This window comes from Choloepus didactylus, chromosome 3 (genome assembly GCF_015220235.1).
Source record: "Choloepus didactylus isolate mChoDid1 chromosome 3, mChoDid1.pri, whole genome shotgun sequence".
Classification (NCBI taxonomy): domain Eukaryota; kingdom Metazoa; phylum Chordata; class Mammalia; order Pilosa; family Megalonychidae; genus Choloepus; species Choloepus didactylus.
The window spans coordinates 73,984,197-74,001,450 of NC_051309.1; the positions used below are offsets into that span (position 1 = coordinate 73,984,197).

General features: G+C 34.2%; 1 protein-coding gene across 3 annotated transcripts in view; it reads right to left on the reverse strand.

The window, feature by feature from the left end:
- LOC119528652 (UDP-glucuronosyltransferase 2A1) overlaps positions 1–15,291 on the reverse strand; it is a 56,321-nt gene extending 41,030 nt beyond the window's left edge. For 2 of the 3 annotated variants that reach the window (XM_037828959.1, XM_037828956.1), the window contains exon 1: positions 2,754–3,495. In XM_037828959.1, the coding sequence (XP_037684887.1) occupies positions 2,754–3,495 (742 nt within the window). Of the gene's footprint in view, positions 1–2,753; positions 3,496–14,573 lie in introns of those variants that run through there. The other variant, XM_037828957.1, reaches the window with a different exon arrangement.
- Positions 15,292–17,254: the final 1,963 nt, after the last annotated feature.

Genomic DNA, 17,254 nt, shown 5'->3' on the forward strand with positions numbered 1-17,254 from the left:
TCATGGATGTGAACAAGAATGAATTTCATATCCTGTGATATCCTTGTTCCATTAGCTGTTGTAATTAATAATTATTTTTATTCATTTCACATGTAAATTTTATGATCTCTTCACTGATTTAGGAAATTTTTTAACCAGTGCAGTCAGATATTTTCTTGCTACTTACTTGTACCTCCTTCAAGATACTTGGCATTTGGGGGGGGTTTCTTTACCACAGTTCAAGATGTTATTTTTCTAGTGTATTTTTCCCACAGTGACCCAAAGGTCAACCATTGTAAAGGAAATTCCATAGAAATTCGACATGAGTTATTAAATTTCCTGTGTTCAAAGACAATAATATAACAAATAAGACTCCTACCCAATTTCAGTATCAATTTACAGTTACCAGGTGCTGCTAATACTTTAAGAATGCAATCACAAACAGAAGACTAATAGGATTTTATCAGTTCTTCTTGATAGTATACCACAATTTGAAATAAATACTCAAGGTAATTACTAGTGCTCAGATACGTCTAGTAACATAAGAAGCATAAAGGATTGAAGTAAATAAGATATTTAATTTCTTAAAAGGTAGGATTTCTGGAAGTAGATTATTGTAAAGATGAGACTTTGAGAACTTTTTGTTTCACAAAGGCTTTTTCACACATAATACAATTTGGTATGGCTTCCTTTAAGAAAGCAGATGTAATACACTCCAGAGGTCATTTATTTTCTGTTGATATTCACTGACTACTTGTATGTACAGAAACTCATGGTAATGGAATTAGTTCTCTATCACTGCAGAGTTCCTATGTAATTTGATGTAAATAATATTAAACATAAGTATAATTCTTTATAATTCACATAGCATATACACACATATGCTGTCATATGATCCTCCTAAAAAGTATATTGAAATTATTAACACCATTTTAAGGAGGAAGAAGCACTGTTATTCAAAGAATTAGATTACACAGCTAACAGATGGAACATGAACCCAGAAACTCATGTGCCAAGACCCTTCACCACCCTACATTTTGTAATCCCCTTATTTATGGAATGTAGACCATTACCTATTTAGTATATGCAATAGCCAGTATGTAATAAATATATAGGCACTTATTATTATCATAAAACACATTTTGAAATGTCTTGGAAATATTCACATGAATAATATCTAATTTTAAAGGAAAACATGCTTTTGAGGCATGTAAAAATTTGAGATCCACAAACAATAATGTATAGCTGTCACATTATAAAGAATAAAAAGTTTCATGTTCAAAATTCCAATTAATGTACCTTCAACTTCACAAACTGTAAATATTTTACATTTTATTTATATGTGTGATATGTTCAGTACTGTCTTTCTAGATCTAGTCTATGAGAAAGTCTAAGAATTTAAGTGTTGAAAAATTACATGAAGAATATTCCAACATCTAAGGAAGAAAAAAAATCTTACAAATTCTTCTTATGAAAGTTAAGATTAATATGGAGTTATAGTAAGAGTATTTCCCCACCTTTGGCTTATCACTGGCCTTTGCACTTGTTTTTTTCAAATGTCACCTTCCCTGGCTTTCCTATTTAAAAGTGGAAGCCCTCCCCTAGAACTATCTATGCCTTTTATTTTACTACATGTTATATATCACTGTCCAATGCCTTATATGTTTAATACATTTATTTTATTTATTTTATGTCTCCTCTTACTAGAATGTGAGCTCCATGAAGATAAAGTAGAAATTTGATCTGTTTGCTTACTGATGTAGTCCCAGTACCTAGAAAAATGGTAGGATCTGGGTTGCTATTCATGAAATAACTTCTGAATAAAGAAAGCAAGAAGAGGAGAAGTAAGAAAGGAAGTAAAGTGGGAAGGAAGGAAGGAAGGGAGGGAGGGAAGATAAAGGGACAATATTGTGCATATTACCTCAGTAAGCAAGTACCATTGGTAGCATCAACTGTTCATTCCTGCTAGTTTCATTTAATTATTGTGAATTAATGCCCCTGGGTACAAAGACAGATATGGAGGAAAAATCATTTAGAAGAGAAGAAAACAGGAAAATGAAGGAAAGATTTCTCACATAGATCAAAAAGGGAAATAATAGAGACAACCAACCAGAAGTGGTCTTGACAGCTTGCATTATTTTGTTTGATCTTCATAAATAATCTGTGAGGCAAGGAATCTAAGGCTTGCCAAAGGATACAGAGTAAATAAGTTGAGACACAGTGTTAACTCAAAAAGAACTCAGAGAAACTTAAGGATTGAGATAATAAGAGGCAGGGTAGGATTTAAAGTTGGGTTTTCTTATCCCCCATCCTATGCTTTTTAAGGTTGTCTGAAAACAAACAAAAGGATGAAAAACAAAGGGGAAAAGTAAATCATGTATCATCTAATGTTTACCAGGAACTGTCAATTTGTGTGTGTGTGTGTGTGTGTGTGTGTGTGTGTGTAAACATGCACAAGATTTATGAGGTTTTATTTCGGTGGTATCACAGTTTATTCTTTGAAAGGTAAATTCATTTATTTTCTACACATTGAAAAGCTAGTACCTAAATAGGCATGAAACAATTTGAGTTAAGAGATGTTAGCAGACATATAAATACCACCACATCATTTTTAGGAAGTGATCAACACAAAACATCAAGGAATGGTACAAAGATACAGTAAGAACATTTACTTCAGCTTAGTGTATGCAGTGGAATGGAAACATTTTGCTGTTAACAATAAGAATAATTAAGGTTTCTGGAGTCATTAAGAAGAGAAAATTGTGGAGACTTACCTAGAACTTGGCTGTAGTATGAATTCCATTCTCCCCAGTAGGATTGAAATATATAGTCTTGCAGAGAATAGGATAAGGTATTTTTAACCCTATCAGCAAAGGTCATTTGGTCAGTGAGCTCTGATAAGGCTGCAGGTACATAGGAGACAGGTGCTGGGATTTTTCCACAGTGTCTCTCCACTGTTGAGGCTGGAGAGAACCTCAAGGTGTATATAAATGGGATTCCTAATTTCAGAGCCACCAAGTCTCCACACATTGTTACTGGGTCTGCTACCAACACATCAAAACTGCCTTTCTGCAGTCTTGCCATTAGCTTGGAGTTGTTTAATACTCCATCACAGATCTGTATATTAATTCGAAAGAACACATCTAGGAGTTTTCCTAGTTCTTTGTAGAAAGTCCAAAGTGTGAGAGGAGTTGGTCTATGGTCTATCCACAGCATTATCATTTGTTCAATCAAGGAATCTATATGATTCTTCTTGTAGGAAACAGGAATCAATTCAAAATTGACATGAGAGTCAGGATTGGACTTGATGAATAGAGTTGCTGAGGATGCCAGTACAGTCACATTGTGATTTCTTTGAATTAATTCTTCTAGAATGATCTCAATATTTAACCAGTGGCTACCATCTGTAGGCCAAATTAGCACATTCCTACTTAGAACAATTTCAATCAGAGTCATGTTATAAACCAGCAGCTGGACAAACTTCTTAGGCATGGTGATATTCAATATGGAAACCATCCTACTGTTGATCTTTTAAGATGAAAAGGAAAATTCAAAGTACATTTAGGTAGATAATTATTTTTTCAAATAAAATAATATTTATATGCAATGGTTACACTCATTCATAGGGCAACTGATATCTAAATTAAAAAGAAGACAAAAAAAATCAAAGTCTTATATTCATTGGTAGTATTAATACAACAACACGAATGAAATCTGGTCTGATTTTAAAGACAAAGAAGCAGGTAAGTATAAGCTTGGTATCTATGTAGTCTGTGATAATAACTATCATTTATAAAATGTGTCATTAATATATCTTTCCCAACACCAGGTTAAAAGAAAAATAACAAATTTTTACTGCTAAAGTCACTTTTTCAAAACTTGTAGTATCTTCAGGTTAGATGTCTTTATTTACAAGTCATTTTTACATGTATTGTCTTATTCAATATTTTTAATAATAGAGTGTAGCAGAATTTACTTTCTCCATTTCATGGATATATAAACTAATGTTGTGTTGCATACCCAAAAACATATGACAAATGGTACAATTGGGAACTAACCATAATATTATTTGACTCAATGCTGGATTTCTATGGTATGATGCCTTACCTCTGTTAAGTTTAGAAACTTTGGCAAGGCACAAGGACCACCATAATTATCACTACCTCATGGCTCATATTTAGGGAGAAAAAAATTTAAAAGACAACCTTCATTTAAAGGAGACCCATTCAAACATTCAAGATGTTTTAATTAATTGCGTTATAGAGTGAACTACTTTACATTTGAAAGAGGGTATTGCTCTTCTCTGGTAAGGCAAAATAATCATTGTCTCTTACCCCCTTCTAACAAAAGTGTTTCACTCTCTTCCACATGCCATTTTAGACACAAATTAAGGAATTAGGGCCCGGAACCTCAAGGAAACATGGGCTTTTTTATTCAGAACTGGGTAGTGGGTTAAGTTAGATGGACTCTGGAGTTCAATAGCATTAGATTCACAAACTGTCCTTTTATAAGTTTTGTGATTTGGGAGTTGCCTAGTACCTCTCAGACTCAAGTGTCCTCATTGTAAGAGAGAGATAATGAAGTTAAATTATTATATTACTTTGCAGATTAGCAATAATATCTGCAAAGCTGCTTAGCAAACTGCTTGGTTCAGAGTAAGGGCTTAGTAATGTTAGCAGTTTAAGAAGTGGCCTAAAAATTGATAAGTAAATCAGTGGGCTCTCTACATAATAGCTGACTAGACATTGATTTCCTGATATCACATGGGATTCTCAGTGATTTCTAAACTAAACAGGAGTGGCTATGTAACAATTTTAGTTTAAAAGTTAAAATCATTGGAAGTTGCCATTAAAAAAAGCTGTGAAAATGGAATGAACACTAAGTACACTAACTACCTTGGTTTACCTGAGCTTCTGCTTTATCCAGGGAAGTATGAAGAAGAGAAAGAAGACACATGAGCTACGATGACATACCAATGATCCTTTGTGGAGGCAATAGAAGCCTCTTTCCCCAGGAAGAAGGGAAACTATAGCCAACAAGTCAAGGCCAGCTATAAAGAGCCTGCTGATAGTCCCCAGACGGCCCAGATCTTGCAGAAACAACCTATTCCTGCAGTATTCTGATTGACCCTTGCCTGCCCAAAGCCACTCCTGCTCTAATTAACCCATACAATCTCTCATTACCCCCTTCCCTTAAGGGGCCATATAAGCCACTTCCACAGCCCAACTTTTTGAGCAGAACCCACATTTGGTTGTGTTCAACATGCTTGCTGCTTTTGCTCGATAAAACCCATATTATTTTAGCAACAAAACCCTCTGGTGTTTTTCCTTTTAGAAAATTGGAACTTCAGTTCTTAAATCTTCAGCCACTTAAAGTTTAACATTTCAGATAACAAAGAGATATAGGAAACGGGAATTGAGGATGGAAATTAAAGGGTGGATTTGGAGACATCAACCCCTTTTCATTCCCTCTCTGAATTTTGTCCTCACACTAGATTGCCTTTGTGTTCTGAATTTCAGGCCCTTGAGTAATGAAAGGACCAGGAACATGGACAGAGGAAAAGAAGAGGAAGAGAGTGATACTTTTAGAATTACTGTATTCGTGACCTCTCACAACTGAGTCACCCCTCAGTTTGGATATAGTAGCAGCACTTTTTAAATTAATTAGACTTCAAAACAAATCAGCCAGAGAAGATTGTGAATACTCTCATCCTGATGGTCATTGAAATAGGCTTAGATAAGGGATTTTGATATAATATCTTCTTGAGGAAATCTGTTACTGCCATAATCTTCCAATTAAAAAAGATACTAAGACATACCAAGCATATCTAAATGCATATTTATGAAATATTTAGATTTGTCCAATTATTGAGGTCTATGTAAGTAGACCATAGCAATTAATTAGAGATTATACTAGCAAAAGCTATGACAGCACTTAAAATTTATAAAAACCAATCCCAAATTTCAAATACATACAGACACCTCTAATTTACCCTGGAAAAAAAAAATGAAGATTTCAAGGTTTCAAGGTTTTGCCACTGCAGGACAATAAAGCAATTACCTAATTTAGTGAAAAGCCACAGGAGATAATATAACAGATCAATAACTGATAAATATGTTTTTGTTTTCAAGTTATATTTGGATGTTAAAAACTAATTTCATTGGCAGCAACATAGGTATTTGTTATATTTATTCTCCAATTTCCTGCATGTCTGAAATGTCTCATAATTGCAAATTTTAAAATTATTAAAAAATGAAAAATAAAATATATTTGGGGACATATGTAGGTATAATCCAAGATTTAAATTCCCATAAATGGAAAAAATAATGACTCCTGCCAAATATGCCAATTTCATAACATAAAGTTCATTAACTTAATATTAGCACATATTTATTTACTTCGTGTGTTTACAGTAGCTATCCTAAATAACAGCATAATGAAACTGTCATTCTAGAGGGAGCCTGGGTCCAGCATGTCCACCCATATCTTATTTTATGAGTAAAAAAGTAAGTCAAGAGAGGTTTAAATGACTTCCCTAAAGTCACAATCTGGTAGGTGGCAGATTGGATTAAAAAATGAATACTTCTATATTTCCTTTCTGAATCCAATAGTTGAGAAACAATTTATGAATAAAAAATTAGAAAAAAAATCATTTCACAATTGTGAATTTTTCTTGGTATGCAATTTTAAACAAAACTAAAGAACCAGAAAATAACAATTTTTAAAAAAGCATTCATTGAAGCATCAATACATAAGCACACTAAGTTAAAAATAATTCAGCCATATAAAATTTGCACCAATTAGAATATCATCCTTGTAATTTGAATCAAGTTCTCATTTTCATTCCAATCTTTGTTTACTTTGAAAGGGAGGCCTCCAATAGGTAATGCAATAGGGATTAAGTTTTCAAAGAACCTTTACTAGGTTTTTGGGTATAATATATAATACTTATTATGTATAACACGATGGAGAACATTTAGTTCATCTGCATAAAATCAAATTAGAATTAAATCTTCTGAAAATGTGTATAATGCTATTCATTCGAATTGTGAATCCTTAAACAACATTTTTGTACAGATGTCCTCCCTTGCATTTTTCCCCTCACTAGACATTCCCTGACCTGAAGATTTCCATTTTCCGTGCTCTCTCAACATTGCAACAGCTGCCTAGAATTTAACTGTGCTGATTCTGTTTTCATTGTTTCCCAGGTTTGGAGGTGGCCCCAGAGGCCAGAAAAGCTTGGAAACTAGCCTTCACACTAAGTGATCAATTGCTCAGTCACTTTAAAATTCCAGTCTCACATCAATGTTTCAGCTTAACTTGAGTTTCTTGATTCATATTTAATTAATTCCTTCCAAAGCTTAAATTTAGATGTACTATATTTTTTCCCTTTGTTTTGTCGTATAGAATCTAAGCATCTTCTAGAGCTCTCTTTTTTAGCCTACAGTCTGGCATCCAATGGTTCACCACTTCCTTCATTGTAACCTCAGGCAACCTACTCAGCCTCTTCATATGCAGCATGAGGAGAATGGTGGGACTTAATTCCTAGAATAGTTGTGAGGACTGAATGAAACAGTACATATAAATTATTCAGAACAACATCTGTGCTCAGTAAATGTTAGTGAAATATGATACCTTAGGGAGAGAATCTTATTTTAAAATGTTCAAATTAATGAGATCTCACCACCTTCATCACCCACTTCTCCCATCCTCCAACAATGGCAGACTGGAGCACTGGGCAAGCACTGTGAGTTCCTCACCAGACTCAGTCATTCTCATGCTTGAGGCATGTGGCAAATGATCTGCTACTTGTAATGTACCTGGTACCAGAATTCACCCTAAAAATTATCACCTCCTCTCCCTTTCATTCAATACTCTTTCATGAGTGGGAGCAATAGAGAGACTGATAGCTAGCTGTCTCTGGGAATTCTGCATTTCCCACAGCCAATCCCCTGTGGACTATATTCCTCCATGTCATGGCTGTGGCTGACATCTGGCATGTGGGTTACTTTGGAAAAAAGGAATGCTACCAGAAGGTCACTGGAGAGATTCTAGCCAATCGAGATTAATTTGAATTTTAAAATAGAGGAAGGAAGGAAAGAAAGGAGAAAGGGGGGGAAGCAAGGACAAGATTAGAAAGAAAGAAAAATAAAGATCCAAATCAAAATGTATTATTCTCCAAGGAACAAGACTCTAATATGTTTTTTCTTTCAAAATGATTTCTGGAAACCAAACACAGTGGAGATATACACTCTACACTCTCAAATGTACTTCATTGCTAGCACTTTACACTAATGTAATTACCAGTGCCTCGTAGGCACCTCATTCATGCAAGGAACTAAATATTCTTATCATTCTTTTTGAAGATCTATTGTTTTGCCTATTTAATATATTTGCAACATAGTCTATTTTTATTCTAGATAGCATCAGTTCTCAGACATTATTCACCATCCTTTTATTTTTAAAGTGTCAAGAGTAAGACTCTGTTGATAATAATGTGTACTGTTAATGTAATAAAAATATTTTTATTGATATTATAAGGCTACAGTATCTTTTCCTTAAATGTGTCCATAATTAGAGTAGCTTTTCTGTTGCTATTACAAAAATAAAAATTAAATTTACCTGCTTCAGTTTCAAACAAACATTTTGAAATCTGAGGAAGCTTTTTTCTTACTTTCAATAGAGACTGCTTATGGAGCTCTCTGATGTAAGGACAGAAAGAGATTCTCAGGCAACCTGCTCAAGAAAACAGAGTCACATGGTGACCTATGCCTTAAGGAATAGCAAGTTACCTGGTGATAACATGGCCCAATTTAACCTCATTCAGCCAATTAAAAAATAGCAAGAAATAGAAATGCAGATTTCAAAGGCTTTAGTATATGGAAAGGCAGAAGAAAAGTACCCAAGGAAGTTAAAACTAAAATCTCCTCAATAACTGAGGATTTCCTTCTGAAATTTTAAAAGGACAGAAAAATAACTTCTAGAACTGGGGAATATGGCATAGAAACTTTGCCATCATAGGACTTTAGTTTAAAAACTAGTTTCACACACTAGCAGCTATATGATTTTGCTTTAACATATATTGCTCAATCTTTTCAAACCTCACTACCCTCATCTGTAAAGTGGTGATAGTTTTTACTTCAGAAATTCATTTCAGGGATTTAGAGAAATAATATATTTGAAGCACTTACCATGGTGTCTAGTGCATAGGAAAAGATCAATGAATGGTAACTGCTATTACTAATATGATATCGGTGACTTTGAACCAAATACATATGACCTGAAATAAAATAGTAATTTCAACAAAATATATCTAATACCTAGCAATTAGCAGAGATTAAGAATGCACACTGAGGTACTTATTGCATTCCACTGCAGAAAAGTAATCTTACAAATAGTTGTCCTATTCATTTACTCAAGTGTGACAATTTGAAACCTGAGGGGAATGGTTATATGGATTGGTCACAATCACTTTTATTAGAACACATAAGCAAAACTAGTAGAAGATAAATTTAAATTGCAAATTGTAAAGAAATTGTAATTACCAGTCAGTTCCATTTATCATTCTCATGTATCATTCTAAATCTAGAAAGTCTTCTATACAAAATGAATTTCTCTGTCATGTCAGTACATTTACTTCTTACCTGGTCTTTTGACTATGATTGTTCATGTCCCAGGACATCAACAAGAACATCATGTTTTACACAGACAAACTTAAATAGTCATTCTGAGTCTGTAGAGTGCAATTTGATAAGAAACATGATATTGCCAGACTCAGAAGCTAAAAACATCTTTAGAAATCCTCACTACTTTCTCATGAACAAATTGTTAAGAAAGATTAGTCTCGTTTCTTAACACTGGAAGAATAGTGTGATTTTATTACCAGCATTAACTTCCAAACAAAAAACAATGGAACACATGATCCTGAGATGGCAAACATGAGGAAGGGAAAGGGGAGGTGTGGTGTCACCATTATTGTAATCATTAAAGGAACATTATAATCATGAAAATTATTATTCCAAGATTGAGGGGGATGACCTCCTGATGAAAGCATACATGATGAGACCAAAATGTAAACATACATTGTGACAAACGACCCCTCCATATATATTTTGCTATTACATTAACGAAGGTGCTATGCATATTCAAATGGCACTTTTATTTTAGTATATGCACAAGGAGATGAAAAGAATTTTTGCTGATCTTGACAGCTTCATTGCCTCTTAAAGTTGCTCTTTGTTCCTCCTCTTTCTTCATTTGTATTAATATTCAGTTTTAGCCTTATGATGTTGCCCCATTCACTTATGTCTTCCAAGGATACCTTCAGATTCACCTGTAATATTCATGACTGTGGATCTTCTCCCTGGAAGACAGAACAACTAGGTCTTCCTATGTTCCAGGAGATAAACATCTATTTTTGAGTTTTGGAGCAACTAGTTAAGATACCTTGAGGAGATGACTTTTGCTGATTATCAGTGTTAATTTCAATTGGCTCACCTGCTTTTGGTCATATAGGCATACCTTGGAGATAAAGTGGGTTTGGTTCCAGACCACCAAAATAAAGCGAATACCACAATAAAGTGAGTCACATTAATATTTTGTTCTCCAGTGCATATAAAAGTTATGTTTATACTATACTGTAGTCTGTTAAGTGTACAATAGACATATGTCTAAAAAAACAACATACATGCCTTAATTAAAAATACTTTATTGCTAAAATAATTCTAACCATCATCTGAGTATTTACAGAGTTGTAATCTTTTTGCTGTTGGAGGGTCTTGTCTTGATGTCAATGGCTGCTGACTGATCACGATGGTGGTTGCTGAAGGTTGTAGTGGCTGTGGCAATTTCTTAAAATAAGACAACAATGAAGTTTGCCACTTCATGACAACAACTGACTCTTCCTTTCATGAATAATTTCCCTGTAGCATGTGTAGCACTTATTTCAAAATTGGAGTTAATCCTCTCAAACCCTGCTGCTGGTTTATCAACTAAGTTGATGTGATATTCTAAATCCTTTGTTGCCAGTTCAACAATGTTCACAACATCTTCACTATGAGTGGATTCCACCTCAGGAAACCACTCTCTTTGCTCATACATAAGAAGCAACTGCTCACCTGTTAAAGTTTATCATGAAATTACAGCAATTCAGTCACATCTTTAGACTACACTTCTAATTCTAATTCTCTTGCTATTTTCACCACATCTGCAGTTACCTCCTCCACTGAAGTCTTGAACCTGTCAAAAGCATCCATAAGAGTTGGAATCAATTTCTTCCAAACTCTGTTAATGTTGATCTTCTGATCTCTTCCATGAATCACAGATGTTCTTAATGGCATCTAGAATGGTGAAGCCTTTCCAGAAGGTTTTTAATTTGCTTTGCAGTGCTCCATCAGAGGAATCACTATCTATGGCAGCTGGAGCCTTATGAAATGTGTTTCTTAAATCATAAGACTTGAAAGTCAAAATGAATCTTTGATCCATAGGCTTCAGAATGGATATGGTGTTAGCAAGCATGAAAATAACATTCATTTCATTGCACATCTCCTTCAGAGCTCCTGGGTGACTGCATACATTTTCAATGAGCAGTTCAATTTTGAAAGGAATCTTTTTTTCTGAGCAGTAGGTCTCAAATTGAGTTTAAAGTATTCAGTGAACCATGCTGTAAACAGATGTGCTGCCATCCAGGTTTTCTTGATCCATTTATAGAGCACAAGCAGAGTAGATTTAACATAATTCTTAAGGGCCCTAGGATTATCGAAATGGTAAATAAGCATTGGCTTCAACTTAAAATCACCAGCTGCATTAGCTCCTAACAAGAGAATCAATCTGTCTTTGAAACCTTGAAGCCAGGCATTGATTTCCCCTCTCTAGCTAGGAAATCTACATGGGATTGTCTTCCAATAGAAGGATGTTTCATCTACATTGAAAATCCATTGTTTAGTATAGCTGCCTTTATCAATTGTCTTAACTAGATCTGAATAACTTGCTGCAGCTCCTACATTAGCACTTGCTGCTTCACCTTGTGTTTTGATGTTATGAGATGGCTTCTTGCCTTAAACGTCATGAACCAACCTTTGTTAACTTCCAACTTTTCTTCTGTGGCTTCCTCATCCCCCTCAGCCTTCATAAAATTGAAGAGAGTTAGGGCTTTGCTCTGGATTAGGCTTTGGTTGAAGGGAATGTTGTGGCTGGTTTGATCTTCTATCTAGACCACTAAAACTTTCTCCAAATGAGCAATAAATCTCTTTCACTTTCTTATCATTTGTGTGTTCACTTTAGTTTCCTTCAAGAACTTTTCCTTTGCATTCACAACTTGGCTGCTTGGCGCAAGAGGTCTAGATTTTGGCCTATCTCAGTGTTTGACATGCCTTCAGCACCAATCTTAATCATTTCTAGCTTTTGATTTAAAGTGAGAGATATGTGACTCTTCTGGCCACTTTGAATACTTAGAGGGGCATTGCAGGGTTATTAACTGGCTTAATTTCAATATTGTAGTGTCTTAGGGAATAGGGAGGCCCAAGGAAAGGGGGAGAGACAGAGAAAGAGAAGGCTGGTGGATGGAGCAGTCAGAACACACAGAACATTTATCAATTAAGCTTGCCATATTATATGGGCATGGTTCATGGCACCCCAAAATATCAAAGATCACTGACCACAGATCACCATAATAGATATGATAATAATGGAAAATTTTGAGATATTGTGAGAATTACCAAAATGTGACACAGAGACACAAAGTGAGCACGTGCTGTTTGAAAAAAAATGGTACCAATAGACTTGCTCAAAGCAGGATTGCCACAAAACTTCAATTTGTAAAAAGTGCAATATCTGTGAAATGCAATAAAGTGAAGTGCAACAAAACAAGATATGCCTGTACTTATCCACCATTAGAAATCCACAGTCTCATCCATACACTAAAGCTACACATATCTATTTTATTGATATGAATCATATTTTACAATTATTTTCTAAGAGAAGTTTGTATTAAAGAAGGCAGTGTGTCAATAGCTGTAACTACAGAGGATTCTCAAATTTCTCTTCTCAACATTAATGTAATCCACTCTTTTGCACATTGAATGTTGTCATATCTAAATAATTTTTAATGCCATTTAGAAGTTTCATTCACCAACTGATGACCATCTGTATGACTCTCAAACTCGGCCTAGAAGCATACATTGCAATTTCTGCAGCAATGTACAACAAAGTATGATTCTTTAAATATTATTTGAAACTTGGCTTATTATTTTGTTAAAAATGAGTAAAAGCACAAAAATCAATTTGTTGATGCTAATGATGAGAAGCTAAAGTCTCAAAACTTAATATCATTCTGAGAAATACAACTTTTCAAAAGTGGGAAATGTTCCATCTCCATCTCATTATCATTGGGTTTAAGTCTGTGCTTGTGAAGTCTATCATGTAAGCCATGGAAGATACTGAATACCTAACAACTAAGATAAGACTAAATACAGATTATGGGCTATAATTTTGCTTTGTGAAATAATTTTACATGGGAAGATAATCACATTTGCACATGTAAATTTATTGCTAGATCTTAAATTATTTGATTTTGAGAATTTCAGGAATATGCTATGTATTGAAAGCAGAAAAATAGCAAACAGCCTGCACATACCAGGAAACCATAAAACTTAGAAATAAGGTTACCAACAGAGAGGCAAAATTAGCTATCCCATCCCTGTATAGATAACTTTAAATCCCTCATGACACTCCTTCTGAGATCTCATTCCACATTTCCAACTGCTTACTGGACTTCTCCACAAGATATTCTCCAAAGCATCTCTATCTAAGAGAGTGCCTAGTAAATAGCAGGAACTCCATAATTATCAAAGAGTAAATAATAAAATTCAGAAACATGTGAAATGAACAAAGCCTGTTTGAAATTTAGACCAATATGTCCATAAACACAGCAGCATGATCAATATAGACTTTTTGATGCTAATAACCGTTATTTATATATTCATCCATTATATAAACACTCTACCATACTTAAATAATTCAAAGAAACTTAAAGTGAAAATCATTCTGAACAATGATGTTGTGGTTTCTCTTAAATTCACACCTTATAAATACATGTGATTAGTTTTTAATGTGTAAATGGATAAAGTTTTTATTGGCATTACTCTCTATTGATCAATCCTCAGAGATTACCTATTTATGTGTATATTTTTAAAACTATACACACATAAATGTCTATACTAAGAATGGGCTTGCAGAAAGCTTAATCTCTTCTGGTTCTCCCCACATACCACTGTAGTTTCTAGGCAAATTCTCTTTCCAATGTAATATCTAAATGACAATGTGTCATATTGTTAACCTAAGGTATGTTTCACTATACCTGTATAAGATATTTAAAAAAAAAAATTAGTTGGAATCTTCAGTTCCAGAAAATTAGAAATCAGCACACCAAAGTTTTGACGTATATTTTCTCTGATCTTCTTTTCCACTAGCAAGTGATAGTAATAGATAGGACATAAATATGTGGGATTAAAAAGGAATGAACATAGCAAAATAAAGAAGAGGTGGCACATAGCCTCTGTTCAAATTCAAATAATAAAACAAAAATTGTTACATACCCAAGGCTTTACTATAGTAGGAATCCCACGATTTCCAAAGAGTATCAAACATGTAGTCTTGTAGGTGGTAGGAGATGAAATTTCTTATTCTGTCAGTGAAAGACATCTGGTCAGTGAGTTCTGATAAAACAGCAGGGACATAGGAAGGAGGGTATGGAACTTTCCCACAGTGCTTCTCCACTGTTGATGCTGGAGAAAACCTCAAGGAGTAGACAAATGGAATTCCCAGTTTTAAAGCTACTATATCACCACAAGGAAATACTGGATCTGACACCAGGACTTCAAACTTGCTTTTCTTCATCTTTTCCATCAACTCTTGGTTTTGAAGAACACCATCACAGAGTGCTCTGGACACCATGTGGAAATCCTGGATGACTTTGGCCATTTCCTGATAGAATCTCCAGATGGTTGAAGGAGATGGTCTGTTTTCTAGCCACGTCAAAACAAAGTTCTTGATCACTCCTTCTATTCTTTCTTTGCCAAAGGGCACCTTATATGCTTCAAATATCAAAGATGAGTTATAGGTTGGTGTGATGAAAAGTGCACCAGAAGCAACTAAAACAGTAACATTGTGCTCTTTTTTAATCAGTTCATCTATAATTATCTTAATATTTAACCAATGACTACCTTCCATTGGCCAAATCAGAACATTTCCACCAAGAGTGCTTCCTAGGAGAGTTATCTGAAGAAACAGCAGCAGAATCTTCCTTTTTAACATGACGTAGCTTGAAGTAAAGATTTGATAAGATGTGAAACAAATGAGTTCCTCTGTTTTTCAAGGAAAAAAGGAAAAGCAAAATCATTTCTTGTTTTGATTCAAACCAGTTGATACCCTTGAGAACTTTCTCTTTACCAAAAGTATTAGTCATAGTGACTCCATATTTTATGGCAATTACAGGTTTAAAGGTAAAGTGTCTTGCCTCTCTAACTGTTGTTTTAGCTTTGTTTATCATTCTTGCCCTTGTTCCTTCTTTTGAACTGTATCCTTCAAACCTTCCTTTGATTCTCATATTTGTTTGCACCTACAGCCCCTACTGTTAAATTAGTACAGTTGAATTGATTGAAGCATTTGGATATCTCAACTCCACATGCAGGCCTTGGTCCTAAAATCTCAGCCAAGACCAGAATTCACTCAGAAATATAGTGATGCTAATGCTATAGGTTTTTCAACATCTAATATACAGTATGCATTGCTTTTATCAATTGTTGAACATTATTATAGTAGTCAATAGTTATTGAAGTAGAAAAGATTATTGCAAAGATAATATTTATGAAAATGTGAAATACAAATATAATAAATATAATATATTTATTGCTACTTTAATGATATGTTTAAATAAATATTATATGTTAATGAATCACAGAGAAAAAACTACAAGTAAATGAATAAAATATATACATGAAATATGTGCAAGAGGTCATGAGTAATTTACTAGCATAAATAGGAGCTATTTGAAGAGAATTGCTAATTCAAACATTTTTCTACTTAAATTACTGTTTAAAAGCTAGCTAGCCTCTGTGAATAATAACTAGTTTAGATCTAGACTCAGCCTTTAATATTGCTAATATTTATTAAGCCCTCAGACATTGTTCAAGGTGTTTTACAAATGTTAATATCATTTATTTCTCATTTAAAAAATCCAATGAGGCAGGTACTATAATTATCCCTGCATCAGAGAAGAGGGGACCACTGCTTAGGGAGGTTGAGCAACATGCCAAACTCATACAGCAAATAAAGATAGGGACTGATGGTGGTACCTTAAGGCTCTCTGGTTCCCAGAGCCTATTATATTTATAGCTAAAATAGATTGTCTCATTGGGGTGTTTCATAAACCCTAATCAACTGTAAAGCATCTAGAGGAACAGCAGATTGCCTGAAACATGCTGACACACATTAAAATGCAAATTATGAATTAGAGTATTTTACATTGGGTCATGTAGTTTCAAATCATCCAAATAAAATAATCTCTATGAAAATTATGCAAATATGTGCATATGGGCCTGTGAATAAGCAGAAATGACTCCTTTTTATGTTAATAAGTCTGCTGAAATTAGAAATTCTTTATTCTTGAATGATGTCTTTAACATTGCTTCATCTGAGATCTCAAATCACCAAAGATAAACTATTGTTAAATATTGAATATTTCATTAAAACAGTTACTAACTTTTACAAAGCACTACTCAAAGCTTTGCAGACTGGATCATAGAGTTCATGAGGATGGGTTTCAATTCAAGGATGTCTGCAGTAAGAGTTTAAGGTGTGAGCAAAATTACTGCCTACTGGTGACAGCGTGGTCTGGAATTAGTTATTAGTAGTCAGGATTTCTAGGATGGAAAATTGGTCAAAATCCACTTTTATCATTTTATTAATTTATTGACTAGCAGGTCATCAAATCCAGTTTCAGACAAACTACAATATTTCATTCAGTTACTACTGTTTATTGGTACCCAGTATTTACAGCACACCCCACTAGGTGAAAGAAGAATCAAAAAGATAGTTCTCATATAAAATTGACAGTCTACCAGTGCAAGATAATAAAAGTATATACATAACTGTAACAAAAATCAGAATAGTTTATTAGAGTCAGCATCAATTATGTAAAGAATTTAGATTTTAAAACAATGTAGACCAAAGAATCCTAGCTTAACCTTATGCAGATCAACATTTTTGAGACTCAGTT